Genomic DNA, 17,933 nt, shown 5'->3' with positions numbered 1-17,933 from the left:
AGTGAAAGGAAAGCCTGTAAATGGCAATTGGACTTTGGTGTTGGCACAGACTTTGACTGAAGGCTTGGCTTTCGAACAGGGATTTTAAGGCACCCCTGCAGGTTCTGCAATGAAGGTGAGCTCCCACTGTTCAGGATGCCCCCCAGCATGGCCAAAAGGCCTTCTTATGTCTCTTGGTGGTGATTAATCTCAGGAGCCACTCATTACATTTTGCAGAACCCCATCGCCCTGATTTTCTTTTCATTGTTTTCCATTTCAGTGCTTTATTTTGACATACAATGCCTTTAAAGCATGCAATTAACATTACATCTCAAGTCATAGAATCCATAAAAGTAATTAAATACACACATACAATAATGCTAAAACACAAATAAGACCCATAAAAGCTACATAAAGTTTCATAATATCAGTAACAAAACATCTTTGTGCAATACATGACCCAATGGCACAAAGTAAATACATTATACATGTTGCCGACCAATAACAACGCTACAATGCTTACTCGGTCAATCAGGTTAAGATCTAAGCAAGGCATACAACATTATCAGGAGTATGATATGACAACTTTAGAGTACTTTCTTCTGTCTTAGCCTCCAGGCCCACACAAGATATGTTGAATGGACTGCTAGAACATCACTGGAATTGGTAAATATCGACATGGCCTCTCGGACCCTGAACAGCAGCTTTAAATAGCGTTTCTTTGCCGTCAAGAAGGCAGGACATATAAGAAGGAAGTGAACCAAGGTTTCACTGGAACACCCACAAAGTGGACATACTGGACATACCAAGTTGTTCCATTTATTGAAAAGGCTAGCAATCGGGAGGATCCCTATTCGAAATTTCCTATACAGCGCTCTTTCGAATTTTGGGTTTGCATAATCTAAGTACTTCTCGTACCCCTGATTCAGCTTTCCATTCCAAAAGTGAATCATGAGCGAGGATCCTTCTGTCTTAGAGCTTATATCACGATCAACCTTGAGCAAGAAAGCTGACTTAACCGTTGCCTTAGCTGAACTAGTTATGTTCCTTAGCCAGTACTAATCCAAGTCCAGGGTAAACAATTCTTCCTTAATATGGGCAAACCATCGGAGCGAAGGGTCCCCATCCTGAAATTTAACATCCAATGCTGCTTCTTTTAACTTGATCAAAGAATCATTCAACCATAAGCAAGCCCAGTAATATACCGGCAGCAAACGACACATTGATTCAATGTCTTGCACCCCTGTTTCTAAGAATACAGACAGATTGGGTGCAGTGTAAGGTAACCCAAGGATGGTCTTCAGGTACTTATTTTCCACAATGGATAAGGGGACAGAACGTGTTTGTCCCCATAGCTGCGCCCCATAAATTGCAACCTGCCTAGCTTGGGAATTGTAGGCTTCTAAGGAAATATGAACTGTGTCGTTTCCATGTTATTTAGTGAAACTCGAGACAGCGCAGCTGTACAGCCAAGTGCATGCGCCAACTACAAGACGACATTAACCTCATACCCAGATAATCATAAGAATCGACCTGTTCAATAGGGCCCTCTTCCAGTTCTAACCTTAATGCTCTGGGTTTCCTCTTTCTTGCAATGCTAAAAATCATGGATTTGGTCTTCGAGACGTTAAGAGCCAAACAAATTATGTTAGAGAAATCCACAAACATTTTCAATTGTTTGCCAATGCCTACAAGTGTTAGAGACAGTAAGACCGTGTCATCAGCAAGCATTAAGACAGGAATCTTGTCTCCTGCCAACGTTGGGGCATCTGAATGGGAAGATAGCAATTCTGTAATTATTCCATTAAAGAAAATACAGAGTACGCATGCCTGGCCGACTCCCTTTTCAGTCTTAATGCATTGAGTCATGCTTCCATCAGTGCCCCACCGAACAACGTCTGCGGGGGTATGTTAAGACCACAAAGGATGTCCCACAATCGACTCCTCGGTACTGTCTCAAAATCTGTCCGAATTCGACAAAGAGGGCATAAACACTTCTTTTTTAGTACAGCATACTTATCACATATTAACCTCAACTGAAGGCTTTGATCAATGGTACTCAAACCGCTACAGAATCCAGCTTGGCAATGATTATTAATATGATTATCAATAATCCAAGATTCCTGATGGGCAAGGATCAATCTAGCATAGATTTTACCTCCTGCATCCAACAAAGATATTGGGGCGGTAATTATCTGCAATTCTCTATGGGCCTTTTTATGGATTGGAACTCAGCCTGAGTCCACAAGGTCGGTACAACATTATGCTTGAGGTCTGTAATCAATAGCTTGGTGTGATAGGGAATCCAAATTCCTGGTTCTGTAGTATAGAAGTCTATTGGGACCCGGTCCGCGGGCCTTCCCCAGCTTTTGGCTGTGAAGGGCTCTTCCAAGTTCCTCACAGGAGAGAACAAGTGGGTATTGGTTACAGTCTAAAATGCTCCGTGCAGGGTCATCTATCCCCATAATTCCCTGAGTGAATGACCCGTTAATTTGTGTTAGCCACTGAGTAACACATCAATAGCAGCAAATATATAACAGCTCCTCTTGTGGGTGACAATATGGCCTGTGGCAGCATCTGGATGACTAAGTGACAGCATAGTCAGTTTAGCCTATTTGTTACAGTATACCCTAGGAATGTGCAGAGAGAAGCCGAATGGCCTGTTAGTCCAGTTAGTCCTTTCTGGCTGTGATAGGGGCGATGGACACCTCAGTAGCCCCGGTGGTGCAGGCGTAGTATAGAGGTGCCCCAGTTTTCTTTAAGGCCATTTTGTGTCTCTAGTAGGCATGAATATCAGGGGGCCATATCCACATTTTGCAGAATGAGTGTCACAATATATGTCACACCATTGGTAACATAAACGGCCCACGTGTGACTGAACATTCTTAAACTGAAGGTTGGATGATGTCAGACAGTGCATTTTTTTCTCAGCTTTATAAATCCCCTACCTACCCACGTAGAGGGAAGGTGACAGGCAGCAGGCAGCTAAAGGGAACTCAGGCACCGTAGTGAAATCCAGAATCACTACCCTGTCTCTTACAGTCTCTGTGGCAGTGAGACTCTCCCCCAAGAAGGCACAGGAAGGAGGTACCAACTACCAATCAGAACATACTCTCGCCTGCCGTTACAGCTGCCGCCTGTCACACTGGAAGCCAGCCCAGGGGATGGGTTAAGACAGTATGAAAGCAGCTCCTAGCACAGTCATTTGGTGAAGCGCTGGTGAGGAGAGCAGATGGTGTGGACAGAGAGCTGGAGAGGAGGAGAACATGGACAATAGCTAGTATGAGATGACTGAAGGAGAAGTGGGAAGTAAAAAGGAAGTTGGTAAGAGCGTACAGTGGAAGAAAGAGTTTAGCACTATATCCCAGAATGTGAGTTTAGTGAGCAGAGCACTGTATCCCTGGGGTGAATTTTATGAGCAGGGCACCATATCTCTGGGTGTGATTTTAGTGAGCAGAGAACTATGTCCCTGGTCCCAATTTAGTGAGCAAGATTCTATATCCCTGGGTGTGAGTTTAGTGAGCTACGCACAATATCCTTGGGTGGGTGGAGTTTAGTGAGCAGTGTACTATATCCTTAGTGTAGTGTGCTGAGTAGGATTTCCCTACGGAAGTTAAAGAAGGTAACATGAAGAATTGCTGAAGGTGATAGGAGCAAAGTTGTTGGGGGGAGCCTAGAAGGAAGGGGACAGAGTCAAGAACGAGGTTAAGGAAGAGATTGGAGAAGACCCAAGTGGGAGTCAGAGAGGAGGTGGCGAAACATCAAGAGGTGGATAGTTACATTTGAAGAGTCAGTGGTACAACATCAGGAGGAAGATGGTGAGCGTAAGAAGGAGCTTGAGAGAACCTAGAGGAGGAAGTTCATGAGGAAGCAGTATCCACAGGAATGGGAGGAGGAGGTGCAGAGCATAAAGGAGCAGAACGGAAGGAGGAGGAGGTTGGGATAAAGTAATTACTATCCAAAGAGGAAATAGTGGTGGTGCATTGAAGAAAGTGGTAATAGAGGCGGAGGGGGGTTTACCCTTGGGAGTCAGAAGAGGGTGAGGAACTAGAGAAATTTAACTTTTGCACAGGAGAGGAGAGACTTTGGCTGGCAGGGGCAGGGGTGGATCTGAAGGGGGTGGGGATAAGTGCATGTGTCCTGGCACTGAGGAGGGCAGGACTAGTCTGGTTGATAGGGCTGGGCCTGCTAACCTCTCCCTCCACTCCGCTTAATCAGAGACCTTGCTCCCAGCCACTGAGATGACCACGGGGAAGCAACATGAGGGGTTCGACCTTCTCCACATAGAAGACTTGGGCTCCACCATACAGTCCTGCCCTGGAACTGTATAGTGACACATACCCCTTTGGGCAGAAAACTATAACTACATGTGCAGAAATGTACACACAAATATGCAACTTCTTTTCCTGTTAACCTAGACAAGCTAAATCACTTCTAAAATATGTAATGGTTGAATGGAAAGGCGATCTCCTGAGAGCTGAATCCTAGCAGCAAAAGATGCATCTATGTGCAACATATAGAGCAACACATGTAAAACTTAGAAAAGGAAAGAAGTAGCGCAGAGCAGGAGGAGGGAAAATGGACAATCTGAAGAAAACACTTTAGTTGTATTACTATACTATTACTATAATCAAGTACTTACGCTCCATCTTGGTGTCCCGTCTGTCTTTGGATCACGGGGGCCCTCCTGACACCTGCCTCATCTGGGATACTGAACACTGAACGAGCTACTGCTGTCTTGGGGGATGTGAACAATTGTTGGATTGAGGAAGTTAATGGTATTTGGGAAGTCAGGTATGTTGCAGCTTGGCTGGGGAGACAATTCTTTTTCTTTGGCTTCAATTGAATGAGACTTTTCCTGAAATGGAGGCAGGGGAATCTCTTTTTGAGGCTGCGATTGAATTTGATTTGAAAGTGATTGAAGAAGGAATTTGTAACTGAGAAAAGATCAACCCCTGAAGTAAATGCTTAATTCCCAGAGCTGTGTTCAATCTGCAGGTCACAGGTTCGAAACCCACCACAGCCAAGACTGTTTTCTCTACTCCCACAGCACACTATTGCTTTCTAGCTAGGCGGACACTATAGAAATTACCTACATACATCATACCTTCATCCTTAAGCGTTTGATAAATTGACTAACATTACGTTATGTAATAACAACACTTACAATTACAGCGCTTGGAAGTCGGAGGAATAAGGCATTAAGTAAGTTATAATTGTACTTCTGCATCCTGTCCCCTTTCCTCCATACTTAAGGGAGTGTCTACCGAGCAGGGACAGGATTGGAAGTTTAGCAGAGTAACATATGCTTCCCCTTTTTTGAATGCGCACGTGGATGCGGGTTTCACACCCTTGTCTCTGCCCCTTCGTTCCATCCTTCAGTCCCTTTTTTGTTTGCACCGCTTTGCCCTGGGCCCTCTTTGGCGCTGGGTCACTTGAACACTATGTGACATGCTTTCACAAAAGACATAGAAATACAGACTGGCATGATGGGAGAAGATCTTCATTTCATCTCCCCGGATCACCTCCAAGAAGGTAAGCAAATGTTTCCTTCAGCACCCTAACCAGGCAATTCCTTTCCACGTCCTCGCTGGGCCTGTCACGGCAAGCCTCCAATCTACTGGCACGCAAGGAGCCAGTAACCCATTAGTTAAACCAAGGGACATTTGGGATGTGTTACCAATCTGTGGTACTAAGGGGCTTTGCTCTCTGTGAGTGCCCATTCCGCAAACATTTTTCCAGAGGGCAATTTGCCTCGCTCTGGGATTCGTTTCAAGGCCCATCCCACTCTGCATACCGGCACTTCATCTGAGGGCTGTAAAGGACCTATGGTAGTGGCAGGTCCTGCACACCAACTCCTTTGAGGGTGATCTATGGCCTTCATGGTTCCCACTGCCGCACTACAGCTGTGGACCACAATGACGCCCTTCCGCAGTAACTGTTTCAGGCTTTGACCTGGACCAATTACTGAGTGTTAATTTTCCAGCAGCCTCAGGCAGACAACCTGCTTGGGAGACAGATTTTTACCACTGCCACCCTGCCGGATTCCTGAAGCTCTCCTCATGTGGATAGGTCCCACGTTATGAGGGGATATTGGAATCTGCCTCTTATGATGTCACCCAGCAGCCGGCATCCAGAAGCAACCCAGCCCCCATCAGGAGGTTTTTCCCAAGGTCAATCCTCGAGCGAGGATCGGTTTTTGGAGAGGTTCCAGGACCTCATGCACTCCCATCATGTGAGGCAATATTTTAAAGGTCTTATGTGGATGGTACTTTTGCCAAACCTTCAACCGTCTGGTGTAAACTCATTGGGTGATGCCCAAGCTCCCTGCCCACATGGTTCTACACCTGTGACCTCAATGGGTCCTCCACTACCTTCTGCGGTCTGTACAGCACTGCTTCTACAGTTCCTTCTCCGCCACCTCTGCCCAAAGATCCTCCTCGTCCATTGTTTTCACCTGGTTCTCTGGTGGACTATCCACACAGGGGCCCGGGTGCAGCTGCAGACAGCCCAGATGAGGGCCCTATGCCTGCAAAGGATACAAGGACTGATGGATGGCTTGATAATCGCAGTCCTTCAGAGTCTTCAGCCAGATGAGGGGCTGCTATCCTCAGCACTGTCTTTAAATCATCAGATAAGTTGGGCATCCATCTTCAGCCCTGTCCGATGTGGCTAGGGAGGTGATGAAATTGCTTTGGTTCCTACTGTAGCCAACAAGGCGGATCTTCCTTACAGGGTCCTAACCAGTGAAAACCTTTGCATTATGGGGCAACCCCCAGCTCATTCTACAATAGTGGCTGCTGCAACCCTGTTTGGTAAATGTCAGGCCTCGTCCTCTACATCCCATACATCCCATGGGCCAGAGGGGCCTGAAGACCACCTCTTGTATGTCACGGATACATTTTATCAAAATGCGGCACTGAGTTTCCAGCAAAGTTCTGGAAGGATCTAGGCAATGATGATGTCCTGCTACCACCTGAGTAGCAGCGTGTTTCTGTTCTGGCTAAGCTGAATCATGGTAGGTGGCTCAAGATCTAATGGAGGCCTCACACCACCATTTGGACACCACAGCTCGAGGCATGGCCGTACGCTGCCCTTTGTATGAGGGCCCTATTTAGGTACACAAAATTCCAACCTGACATCTAGAAGCCCATCTTGGAGTTATCATTCAATGGTGTCGAACTCTTCAGGCTGGATATGGATGAAGAACTGAATAAAAAGAAAACAATTGCCCAGACAGCTAAGCCCTCAGCATCTCACATGAAGGCCCCAGCAAAGCCAGGTGCCTTAAGTCAGCAGAGTCAGTCATTTCAATTCAAAATCTTGAGAGGTTTTATAGGGTTTCATAATCAGCACCATCATCCAGAATGGTCTCCATGTGCCCCATGACAGAAACAACCACGACCCTCTCCAAGCGGTTTCTATTCCCAGGCTTTGCCCGCCTCAGATCCCAAGCCATCTAAAGGACACAAGACTTCAAGTCCATGGCATAACCATTGGAGGCAGGCTTTGTTATCTCCACAGCTAGAAGTAAATAAGCAGTGACACTTTGTTCTATTGGTGATGGGCGGAGGCTACTGTGTTCCCCTTCTTCCCAGACCATCACTCAACAAGGCTCAGAGCCTCTTCTTGAGGAGCGCATGAAATATTTGCTGATTGAAGTACCAGTTTCAGAGATGGGGTCAGGCTTCTATTTGAGGTTCTTTGCCGTTCCAAAAAAGAACAGGGCAGGCATTCGAGAGGTTCTGGACGCCTCCTCCTTCAAACTTTTCTTACTCCAAGAAAACTTCAAGATAACAACATTAGCCCTCTGTACAGCCAGGCGACTGGCTGGTTGCCATGGACCTCTTAGGTGCATTCCTGCATGCTCAAACATGACCACTCACCAGCGTTACCTCTGGTTCTCTAACAGCAAAAAAATAATTCTTTAGTACAAGGTCCTTCTGTTTGGTCTCGGGGTGTTCACTAAGCTGATGGCTGTGTTAGCAGTCTCCCTTTAACTGAAGGGAATTCATCAATATTTTGGTTAGGTCAGCATCACCACCACAGGTGGCTTTCAAGCTAAAGTTCCTCATAGACCTCATTCAACCAGAGTCTCTCGTTCAATACTAAACAGTCTTCCCTAGTCCCTACTCAAAAAGTGGAATTCATAGGGTCTTTCTGGGATTCAAAAGTGGCAAGATTCGTTCCAACAAAACAGAGAGTCAAGGATTTGCTGGACACAATGGATCTCTTCTTATCCCACAATTAGACATCTTCCTGGTGATTCCATTGCCTTCCTGGGCCCATAGCTTTCATGTACTACCTGATCCCATGGCTAGACTCTGAATATGCCCCATGCAGATTCATTTGGTGGCTTATTGGGATCAACCAAGGACCCTCAGTTTAAGCCAATTCACATTCCAGCCTGGCTCCGAGAGGATTTCCTATGGTGGATGGACAAGGGGCGGCTCTTGATACGAACCTGCTTTCAGGATCTTCAACATTACCTAACCATGGAAATGGGTTCTTCATTCTCCAGCTGCGGGCCACTCTGGAAGATCGCCAGTTCCATGACATATGGCAGGAAGAGGAACCAACAGAAAACAAACTTTCTCGAGTTGAGTTGAAGGTTGTGTTTCTAGCTCTTCAAGAGTGTCTTCCAGTGGTGAAAGATTCTCCTCATGGATAATATGGTTGGGATGTTTAAAATAAGCAAGCACTCATGCACCAAGTCAGTCAGGCGATGTGTCCTTGCTGTTCATATTTGGGAATGGGCCCTGCAAATCAACATATCATTACAGGCAGCCCATCTAGCAGGATCAGAAAATGCAGAGGGGGGCACTGAGTATTCAAATGATGACTGGGAAGTTCAGTAAGAGGTCCTTGTGGAGATCTTCTCAAAGTTGGCAATCACACTGGGATCACTTTGCATCAGAAGCAGACAAAAAGTGCCATCGCTCCCATTCGGCCGAAAAAGGCATTGGTTTTCCAACTTTCTAAATATGACACATATACCTGGATCTTCTTCACCAACAGGGCAAGAAAGTGTTGCGCCCCTCCAATATAATTCCTTCCCTTGGCACTCTGGCACCTAAGCCACTAGCCTTGAGACATTTGGCCGCTGAGCAGGAAACTTGCTTTGTTATGACGACCACTAGAAGGAAATCCACTCGGTCACAGTATAAAGGAAAAAGACTTCAGATTTTGCTATTTGACGATATAATAGACTTTTAATTTTCTTTTAATCCTTTAATCTACACCAGATGGACCTTGGCACACAATAGCAATAGAAATGGTGGGGCCATAGAATACTCTGCAGAATGAGTGGAGGTATGCAGTTTTGGTCATTGATCACTTCTCAAATGTCTGGAAGTAATATCTGTGGATGCCATTACCACAGCATCAATGATTGAGGTGCTGAGGTGATTGAGGTGCTGAGGGAACTTTTCAATAGACAGGGGCCTCATTACGACCATGGCGCCCCCGTAATGAAGGGTGCCGGTACGGGACCGGCACCCTTCATTACGGGAGCGCCTATTTTGAGGTTCCCTTTGCGGGACTCGGAACAGACATCTGGTAAAACCAGACGTCCTTTCTGTGTCCCGTGAGGGGAAGAGGGAGCTAATAACGGGCCATTTGTAATGTGCCCGTTATTACCTCCCTCCCCATTCTCATTGAGCCCTTTGGGGGCTGAAATGGGAATGGGGAATGGTTCCTTCAAGGAGGAATTACTGGGTCCTCCAATGTTGGAATGACCCGGTTATTCCTCATTGAAGGAACCCAGTTGTTTTGGAGACTGGTATGTAGGCAGCCATGGTGCTAATAGCACCATGGCTACCTCCATACTCGTAATGAGGCCCAGGGTCTCCCAGAAACTCTAATTTCGGACAACAGGGTGCAGTTGATTTCCACAGAAATTGAGGCATTCCTAAATACCTGTGGAATAGCACATTGCATGACATCTTTATATCACCCTCAAGCAAACAGCTTGGTTAAGAGCTTCAATAGAGTTTTGACATCAACGATAAGGCTGACTATTAAGAGTGATATCGAGCCATGGAAAGTGGTTAAAAAAATGCTGTTCGCGTATAGAACGACACTGCATCCCACCACAAATATGTCTCGCTTTGAGATACTTGGAGGGCAGAGAACTCACTACCTTCTAAACAATAGTGGATGTGGAAAAGAATTACAAATTAAATGTCTGTAACAACAGATCCAGTGAAGGACTCTCACATGCAGAGTGCACAGGAATGGATGGGGGTGCACTTTCTGAGCTTGCTGCACTTACTCCAACCTGATTTCAAGACAGGTGAGTGGGTAAAAGTGAAGCTGCCAGCGAATGTGCCAAAGAGTATGTCCAAGTATTCGGGTCTCCATATAGTGATTGAAATATGCAAAGGATCGGTGACGATGGAAGGATGTGGAAAATTGAGCGTGTGGCGCATGTGGTGATGAATGAGCTATCCCTGGAGTTAGAAAGATCATTAACACGTCCTAGATGTAATCTGTCAGGATACAACACAACAGCGCCCAATGCAGAGCTTGATAGCGCTGAAATGTCTATTCCAGTTAATGAGCTGGCAGAGGGAGTAGGGATATGCGTGAAAGTAGCAGTGGAATAGAAGTTAGTGAGAGAGGACTGACAGAAAAGATGACTGAAAGTAGTGTGATTCTTGATTCTGTTGCATGGCATGTCAAAGAAAGAGTACACAAGTCCAGGATTCCAGTAAGATTTAGGGCCTCATTACGGCCATGGCGCTCCCGTAATTGAGGGTGCCGGTACGGGACCGGCACTGTTTATTACGGGATACCTTATTACGAGGTCCCCTAGTGGGAACTGCACAGAATGTCTGGTCAGACCAGACGTCCTTTGCGGGTCCCGCAAGGGGACCAATGAGCTAATAACGGGCCCGTTATTAGCTTCATCCCCATTCCCATTGAGCCCTGTGGGGGCTCAAATGGGAATGGGGATTGGTTTTGTGAATTAGGAGTTACCGGGTCCTTCAAGGTTGGAATGACCCGGTAATTCCTCATTCACAGATCCCGGTACTGGAACCCGGTATGGAGGCAGCCATGCCCTTGTTAAGGGCATGTTAAGGGCATGGCTACCTCCATACTCGTAATGAGGCCTTAGAAATGTGGAATAATATTAAATGCTGAAAAGTATTTAATGTTGTTGCTTGGAAGTGTTGACGGTTTGCTTAAGTTTATGCTGTTTAAGATATGTGTTATTCCTATTAGGGAAATTGTTCACTGTTGTAACATGCTTGATTGTAAAGATACACTCTCCTTGTGACTCCAGGATTTGTGTGAAATCATAAAGAGTGCAGTGGTGCAATATCTTGTGCTCTCGTGCTGGTATCCAGAGAAGGAACAGTGACTAGCATAAGACAGCTGGAGAGAGTGACGGAGCGAGTGAGGACAGAGATGGTGCTGGCGATCTCCGAATAAAGAACGAGTTACAAATAAGAAACAAATATGTTGATCTCTAGTTCTTCATCCTATTCTGTTCACAGCACTTGTACAAGCATCCAACAGTGAGGCAATCTATGTCAGCGGGCAGGTGAGATATTGCTCTGCATGGAGCATTCAATGCCTCATGTCGCGTACACTGCATAGGTGAGGGTGTTGCTTGGCAATGCAACACTTCCGCTATGGAGGCAGCACGTGCCGGCGCATGCGAAGAGGTCCTTTCCTCGAGCGTGCAGCAAGCAGTGCTTGCGCCTGTTCCCCGCTTCGCCTCCTCAAATTATTCGGCGCTGGTAGTAAGAGAGGATGGGGGAGCGGTGTTACGGTTTTCCTGGGACCGCTGGAAGGTCCAGGCTGCAGCAATAGCAATGGCACAGAGGGCTGATGTGGGTTTTTGGTGCAGCGATCTCTGCATGGGCAGGACGTAGGAGCTTGTCACTTATTGACTGGATGTCTGGGATGGATTGTAACTTGCTCTTTATTGAGAGATCGCCAGCACTGTCTCCATCCACAACACTCGCTCCGTCGCTCTCTCCAACTGTCTTGTGCTTTCGTGTTGTTAGTCATCGTTCCTTCTCTGAATGCCAGCACGAAAGCATGAGATATTACACCAGCATACTCATACATCCTTCCTTGCAAAGGTGGTTTTAGAGACCCACATGAACCAAGAGATTGTGTTTTGTTTCATGTCTTATTTCTTGACCACAAACAGAGGCTGACAGGGTCTTGCACTGTGTTTGGGTGCCCGTAGGACTCTGAGGTTCCATCTCAAGAGAACTAGTCCTCATACAGATTTGCAGACAGGCTTTTCGTCCCTTTCAGACTACCTCTGCATGTCTTCATGCTCAGCTAACTTGGGCAAACAGTATGGTAATAGGCTTTCTGAGGCATGTACCATAGAAGGCAATCTGCAAAACGGTCATGTGGGCCTCCCATTAGCCTTCCGTAGTAATTAGTCCCTGCAAAGTAGCTTTAGATTGGTCAATCAATTTTGGACAAGCACTCCTCAGAAACAGTATGGCAACAGTGTAGGTTCCTCTTCCCTAGTGAAGAGTGATAACTGGTACGTTCTCTAAGTGTGGAGGAAAGGGGATGGAATGGCATGTAGGGGTAAGGAAAAGTTACTCAGCTTAGTAACTACAGTACTCCTAGTCTGTAGTCCCCTTTACTCCATAAGCTCTACCTCCACCCTCCTAAAATTGCAGTCAGTCCTCTCAATGGATGAAGGGACTCCACTCCCTCAACACCCAAAACTGTATTTAGTCCTCTGGGTCCTCTCAACAGAAAAAGGGACTGATGGAATGGAACATGGGGTCGATGGCAAGAGCATTGCTATACATGCAGTCCTCCTCTGTGTGCAAGTTCTTAAAGGGGATATGACATGTTATGATGTGGCATTTATAACGTGCCTGTAGAGAAGTGTTTCAAGGCGTGTAGTGCATGTTGCTCTGCTAAGGCTCCAATCCCATCGCTGCTTGGCGGGACCTCCCATAAATATGGAGGAAAAAGGACTTCAGACTCGGAGTACGGAAGTCACTATGATGAGTAACTGCTCCTCATTCTGAGGCTACTACAGAAATGGAGGATGAGGAATCTTATTTCAGGGAGTATGATAATATTAGAGGCACAGAGAGCGTTAATGGAGTACTGAATGAATTGTAAAGGGAATCTATTTGACTGAGTTGGATGACGGGGAATTGTTATTGAGTCCTGATTGAAGGGGGACACTCATTCTGAGCTATGGCTGGATTGGAGCAAACCATACCCACCTCAGTAGATAATAGTATTGGAGAAAAAAGAATCGCTATTTTTTTAAGTGTCTATAGCCACACATGACCTTTACACTAAACACAGAAAATAAAACATTTCATCATAAAACCGCTATCAGAGTTCATGATTGAATTGAGGAAGGGGAATCACTTTCTGATACAATACCCTTATTAAGGTTATAATTCCAGTCGGGGAGGAGGGTCCTCATTGTGAGGTTCTGATTGGATTGAGAGAAGGGGACCCACTTTCTGATACAATGCAGTATGTTTCCCTAGATGTCTTGTTAACCAGAGTTTGGGACTCGCAGTGGACCCGTAGTACCAGTGGGTGTTAAGGTAGCACCAGTTATCATAGCACCTGCCAGGCAGACCCGGCAGAGGAATGAAGGCTCCTCTTGGTCTGCTGGTTAACATCCCTGCAGTTATGCTCGGAATCACCTAAAGATGCCTTTGCAGATCCTGCGGCTAAAGACTAGTAATAAATCATGTGAGGATCTGTGGCTCTAAACAGGATGGGTGCTCTGTGCACAGTATTGGTTCTACATGGAGTTTGGATAGCTTTAAGGAAATGGATGTTGGCACTAGTGGCCTTTGGTCAGTGACAGCTGGATGAGCATTAATTAACCTACAGATGTCAGACCTTTGTTTTAAACTGTGAAACTCTGTGTTGCCTCTCCAGCTTTGCAGGGAGAAGGAGACGCTTAGAGACGAAGTGTACTGCCAAGTCATCAAACAGCTCACGGAAAACCCCAAGAAGTGAGTCTGCAATACCCTGTGCCATGTGGTGATCAACATGGAGATGATTAGTAGGCTGTCTGTCCAATCCCGGAGAGCTGTGATTGCAATGTGTGGCATCTCTCTGACCAATGCCTGGTGTCTATCTAAACTCTGGGAGCTGGGCCCGTGCCTGCTCTCAGTCTTAATCTCTGTTTCATGTGCTTGCGCTCTGTATGGCTGGAGCCTACTCGATGTTTGATCTCTCAGGATTGCGTCTGCGCTCTGTCTATTGTGCAGAAGTTTGAGCCTGATATCAGTCTAGTCTCTGAGTCTTGTAAGTGCATCCTGTCTAATTTCTGAATTCTTGTGTACCTTCTGACTACTTTCAGAGAATTCTGTCTAATCTCATAGTGTTGTGCCAGCTTTCTAAAACTCTGCCTGCTTGATCACTGTCTGATTCCAGGGCCCTGAGTCTGATGGCTTAACTTACAGCTTTAGTCCTGCTGTCTGTCCTAGTGCGCCCAAGACCACTGGTCAAATCTCAGTGTTTCGCACCTGCTGTCTAATATAGTTTTGTGTTTGCTCCCATTGAAAGCTAGCCGTCGTAAATGCTTGTTAATCACTGATTCATGTATGCCCTGCCTTGTACCTAATGCCTATAGCTCCTGGCTAAACGCTTGTTTCTGTATTTATTGCCTAATCGCCAGTCTCTGTATTTGAAGTCTAATCCCTGATGCGTTTATGCATGGCCTCATTTCTGATCCCTGTATTTCGTAACTCGCCTCTTGTTCCCATATGTGATATTTAAAATCTGTGCCTTGTATGCGCATTCCAATCATTTACTCTTGCATGTGCTGTCTAATTTCTGATCCCTTAATGGGCTCTTTTAGCGGTGAACCCTGTATGTGTTGTCGTCTCCATCTTGCCTGCATGTGCTGTGTGAACCCTTTGTGTGCATTATAAACAGATGCCATCATGTGATTTCTAACCCATAATTGGTGTACTTGCTGTGCCATACCTGATGCATGCATGTGCTCTCTAGTACCTCGTCCATATATGAGTATTCCAGTCTCCGTTCCCTGTGTTTGCATTCTAAATACCGCTTCCTGTATCCGTGGTATAATCGCTTAACCTATATGTTCACTATCCAAGCCCTGATGGCATTTTATCGCTAACCGTGCATTGTAAATTTCCAGTGTATGAGCTGCTTAATACATGTATGAGTTGTAGAATCCCTTAATGTGAAGTTTTGTCTGTGCTATTCAATGTTTCACCTCAGACTCGTTTTCCTTGTAGCTACAGTCTTATGTCGGATCCTTGTATGTGTTTTCCATGTGCCTAAGTGTTCTGCCTACGGTTTAATGCCACTGTGTGGTGTGTGACCCTTGAACGGGTTGTACCTGGTTGTGTTTCTGCTTGCAGGGAAAGTTGCATTCGCGGCTGGCGTCTTCTCAGCATTTTGACTGGCTTCTTTCTCCCGACTGCTACGCTGCTGCCCTACGTCACCAAATACCTGCAGGAGGTGTGCTCCAAACAAGATGGGAACTACCAAGGTACTAAGGCCATTTCCTCAGGCCCTGCCCCCCTGGGAACATGCAACCAGGACAGTAATATGAACCTGGGGTAACCGACCACCTCCTTTCCACACCTTCTTTGCTTGAGGAACATTGTGTTACTTACATACTAAATTCTCTTCCCTTGAATCAAAACTTGCCTCACATAACCATCATACCTGGCCCACACCTGATTCATTGCTGCCTGCACCCTCATTAGCACATCCTGTTCCCCATTATGGGAGCTTCAGTATCATTTATAATCACAGAATAGCTCTGCCCGTCTGCAGGATCTTGGAACCCTGTTAAAATCAGGGGTGTGCGCGCGCACACACAAAATACCTCTGCGGTATTATACTTTTGCAACCTCTGAAAAGCACATCAGTGCTGCTTTAACTTTGCAATGAACAAGATTTACAAGCCTCTTAAAACGAAAAATAATAAGACAGGCTGTCATATTAATGCAATCAAAAGAAGACTGGCCATTTAAGATGCCAAGCTGCTGCAGTCTCCCATCATGCACCTCACTGGCAGCGTCATCAGTGCCCACGTTCTTTTTTCTGACCGTTTTTTGTAGTCAGGAACTTGGATACTCCTCAAACGTCTAGGCGTTCTTTTCTTGTAAACCGCCCATTTCCAAGTGGTTTTTGGCTTTGTTTGACAATGTTTACGATTTTCTGTCTGTTGTAGTCCTTTTTTGTGACGGTATGGAGATTATTTCCTATTTCTCTCCGCCACATGCCTTTTTTTATCACACTGTTCTGATGTGACATTTCAGGAAGATTTGATAAGTGCTCTGCTTGCATATTCTACTTGTGGAAAGATGAATATGTTGGAAAATGTCAAACAGAAGACCAAATACAAAGAACAGGGTGAACATTTAGCCGAAGACACCGAACTCACAAAATGGTATCCTTCGTGGTCAAACAGTTTTTCCTTCTGAGGAAAACCAACATGCCACCAGTGAGGCAGATGTCCTCATTCATAGTTCCCCACATCCAGCTTCACATGAGGCCTCTTCAAGAATACAGGAGCGCAGGCATCTTTTGGGGCCCGTGGGAGTGGGATAATAGGGCACCAGCGGGAGACTGGGCTGTGGGAGGGGTGGCACCCCTTCTCTCCACAGGCTCTGCCACTGCAAGAATGCATGTAGAATCAGTGGCTGCAGTTGTTAAGCTGATTCAGATCAAAAACACATTAGATTCTCCGAGCTGGTGGTGCCAGCAGTGCAACCTCTTTCAGGGTGTCCCCTTCTAAAGATCACCATGTTTTCTTACACTCTCACCCCACCCCCCAACCGTCCGACCGAAGCAGCTGTGAGGCACCCATAGTACCTACGATTGACTCACTTGGCAAACCCCTATATAGTGCCTGTGGAAAAGTAGAGGCACCAAAGAGCATTTCCCAGAAACCCTCATCATATACTTGGTCACGAATAATCAATGCCATCTGAGCAGCGCCTTTCAGCAGAGCACTCTGACAATGTGTCAATTCTGATTGCCCAGTGTAGTTCTAATAACCGATTGATCTTCTCCCTTCTGAAACAAAATGGTGGCGTCCTGCCACATACATTTACTTCAATTTGCATTTTAGTTTTCTGCAAAGATTATCTCATTCGACATGCTGAATATCAGAAACACTGTATACTCATGATTAGCCGAGGTATAAATACAAATGAAATCTCAAGGTTGACTTTTAGCTTATTTATTTGACTAAGGTCAAAGCAAAAGGAGGAATAGGGGTTCAGTTTCCCTTAATATTTAGTGATTTTTATGAACAACACTTGCCTTCAGGTTGGCAAACATATTGAAAATCGAACAAAACAAAAAGCAAATTTAAGACACAATTTTCAAGTTATTTGTACATGGTCCTAGAATTGCTAGTGCATGAACATAAGAGCAGGGCAATTGTTTCAGCAATTATGATCACATAAACCGTGCAACTGTGAATAGTAAACGAGAATTAGGTTTTTACAAAGAACATCCTGGTAGTTGTTTCCAAGGTGTGTTAGGTTCTTGAGGGAGGAAACCAAGTCTTTGGCCTACGTCTAGATATTGATCAGATGGTGTGTGGGGACAGGCATATCTGAGCCAGATGGTGTGTGGTCCCGTGACGTTTCGGCGGAAAACGCCTTCTTCAAGGGTGAAAACCCAGTCTCCCTACAAGGAGGAATCAAGTGAGGATGGATTTAGTGTAATTAAAACACTATGGTGTTGTTACAAAAAAACAACAAGATATTTGCACGTCATAAAAACAAAGACAATTTAATTAAAATTGGAACGCCCCCCGGCTGTTAGAGAGAGTTAAAAAGAATACTCAAACTTGTGGCTTGTGCTAGCCAGAGACTGACCTGAATGAATTAAAGTTGAAGGTGAGGTTCAACTTCCACTGGTGCTGAACATTGAAAAATGGCCTTGGGACAGAGTCTGGGGAGCAAACGCTGGTCTGTTCCTAAGGGAGA

At 45.7% G+C, this 17,933-nt stretch overlaps 1 protein-coding gene across 1 annotated transcript in view; it reads left to right on the top strand.

The window, feature by feature from the left end:
• Positions 1–17,933, top strand: part of MYO15B (myosin XVB) — a 721,855-nt gene that overhangs the window by 503,941 nt on the left and 199,981 nt on the right. The window contains exons 33-34 of the mRNA XM_069654768.1: positions 13,882–13,958; positions 15,342–15,472. Of these exons, the coding sequence (XP_069510869.1) occupies positions 13,882–13,958; positions 15,342–15,472 (208 nt within the window). The remainder of the gene's footprint in view (positions 1–13,881; positions 13,959–15,341; positions 15,473–17,933) is intronic.

This window comes from Ambystoma mexicanum, chromosome 3q (genome assembly GCF_040938575.1).
Source record: "Ambystoma mexicanum isolate Mex_15411 chromosome 3q, UKY_AmexF1_1, whole genome shotgun sequence".
Lineage (NCBI taxonomy): Eukaryota > Metazoa > Chordata > Amphibia > Caudata > Ambystomatidae > Ambystoma > Ambystoma mexicanum.
Note: the sequence above shows the minus strand (reverse complement) of the source record. Positions and strands in the feature narration are given on the sequence as shown.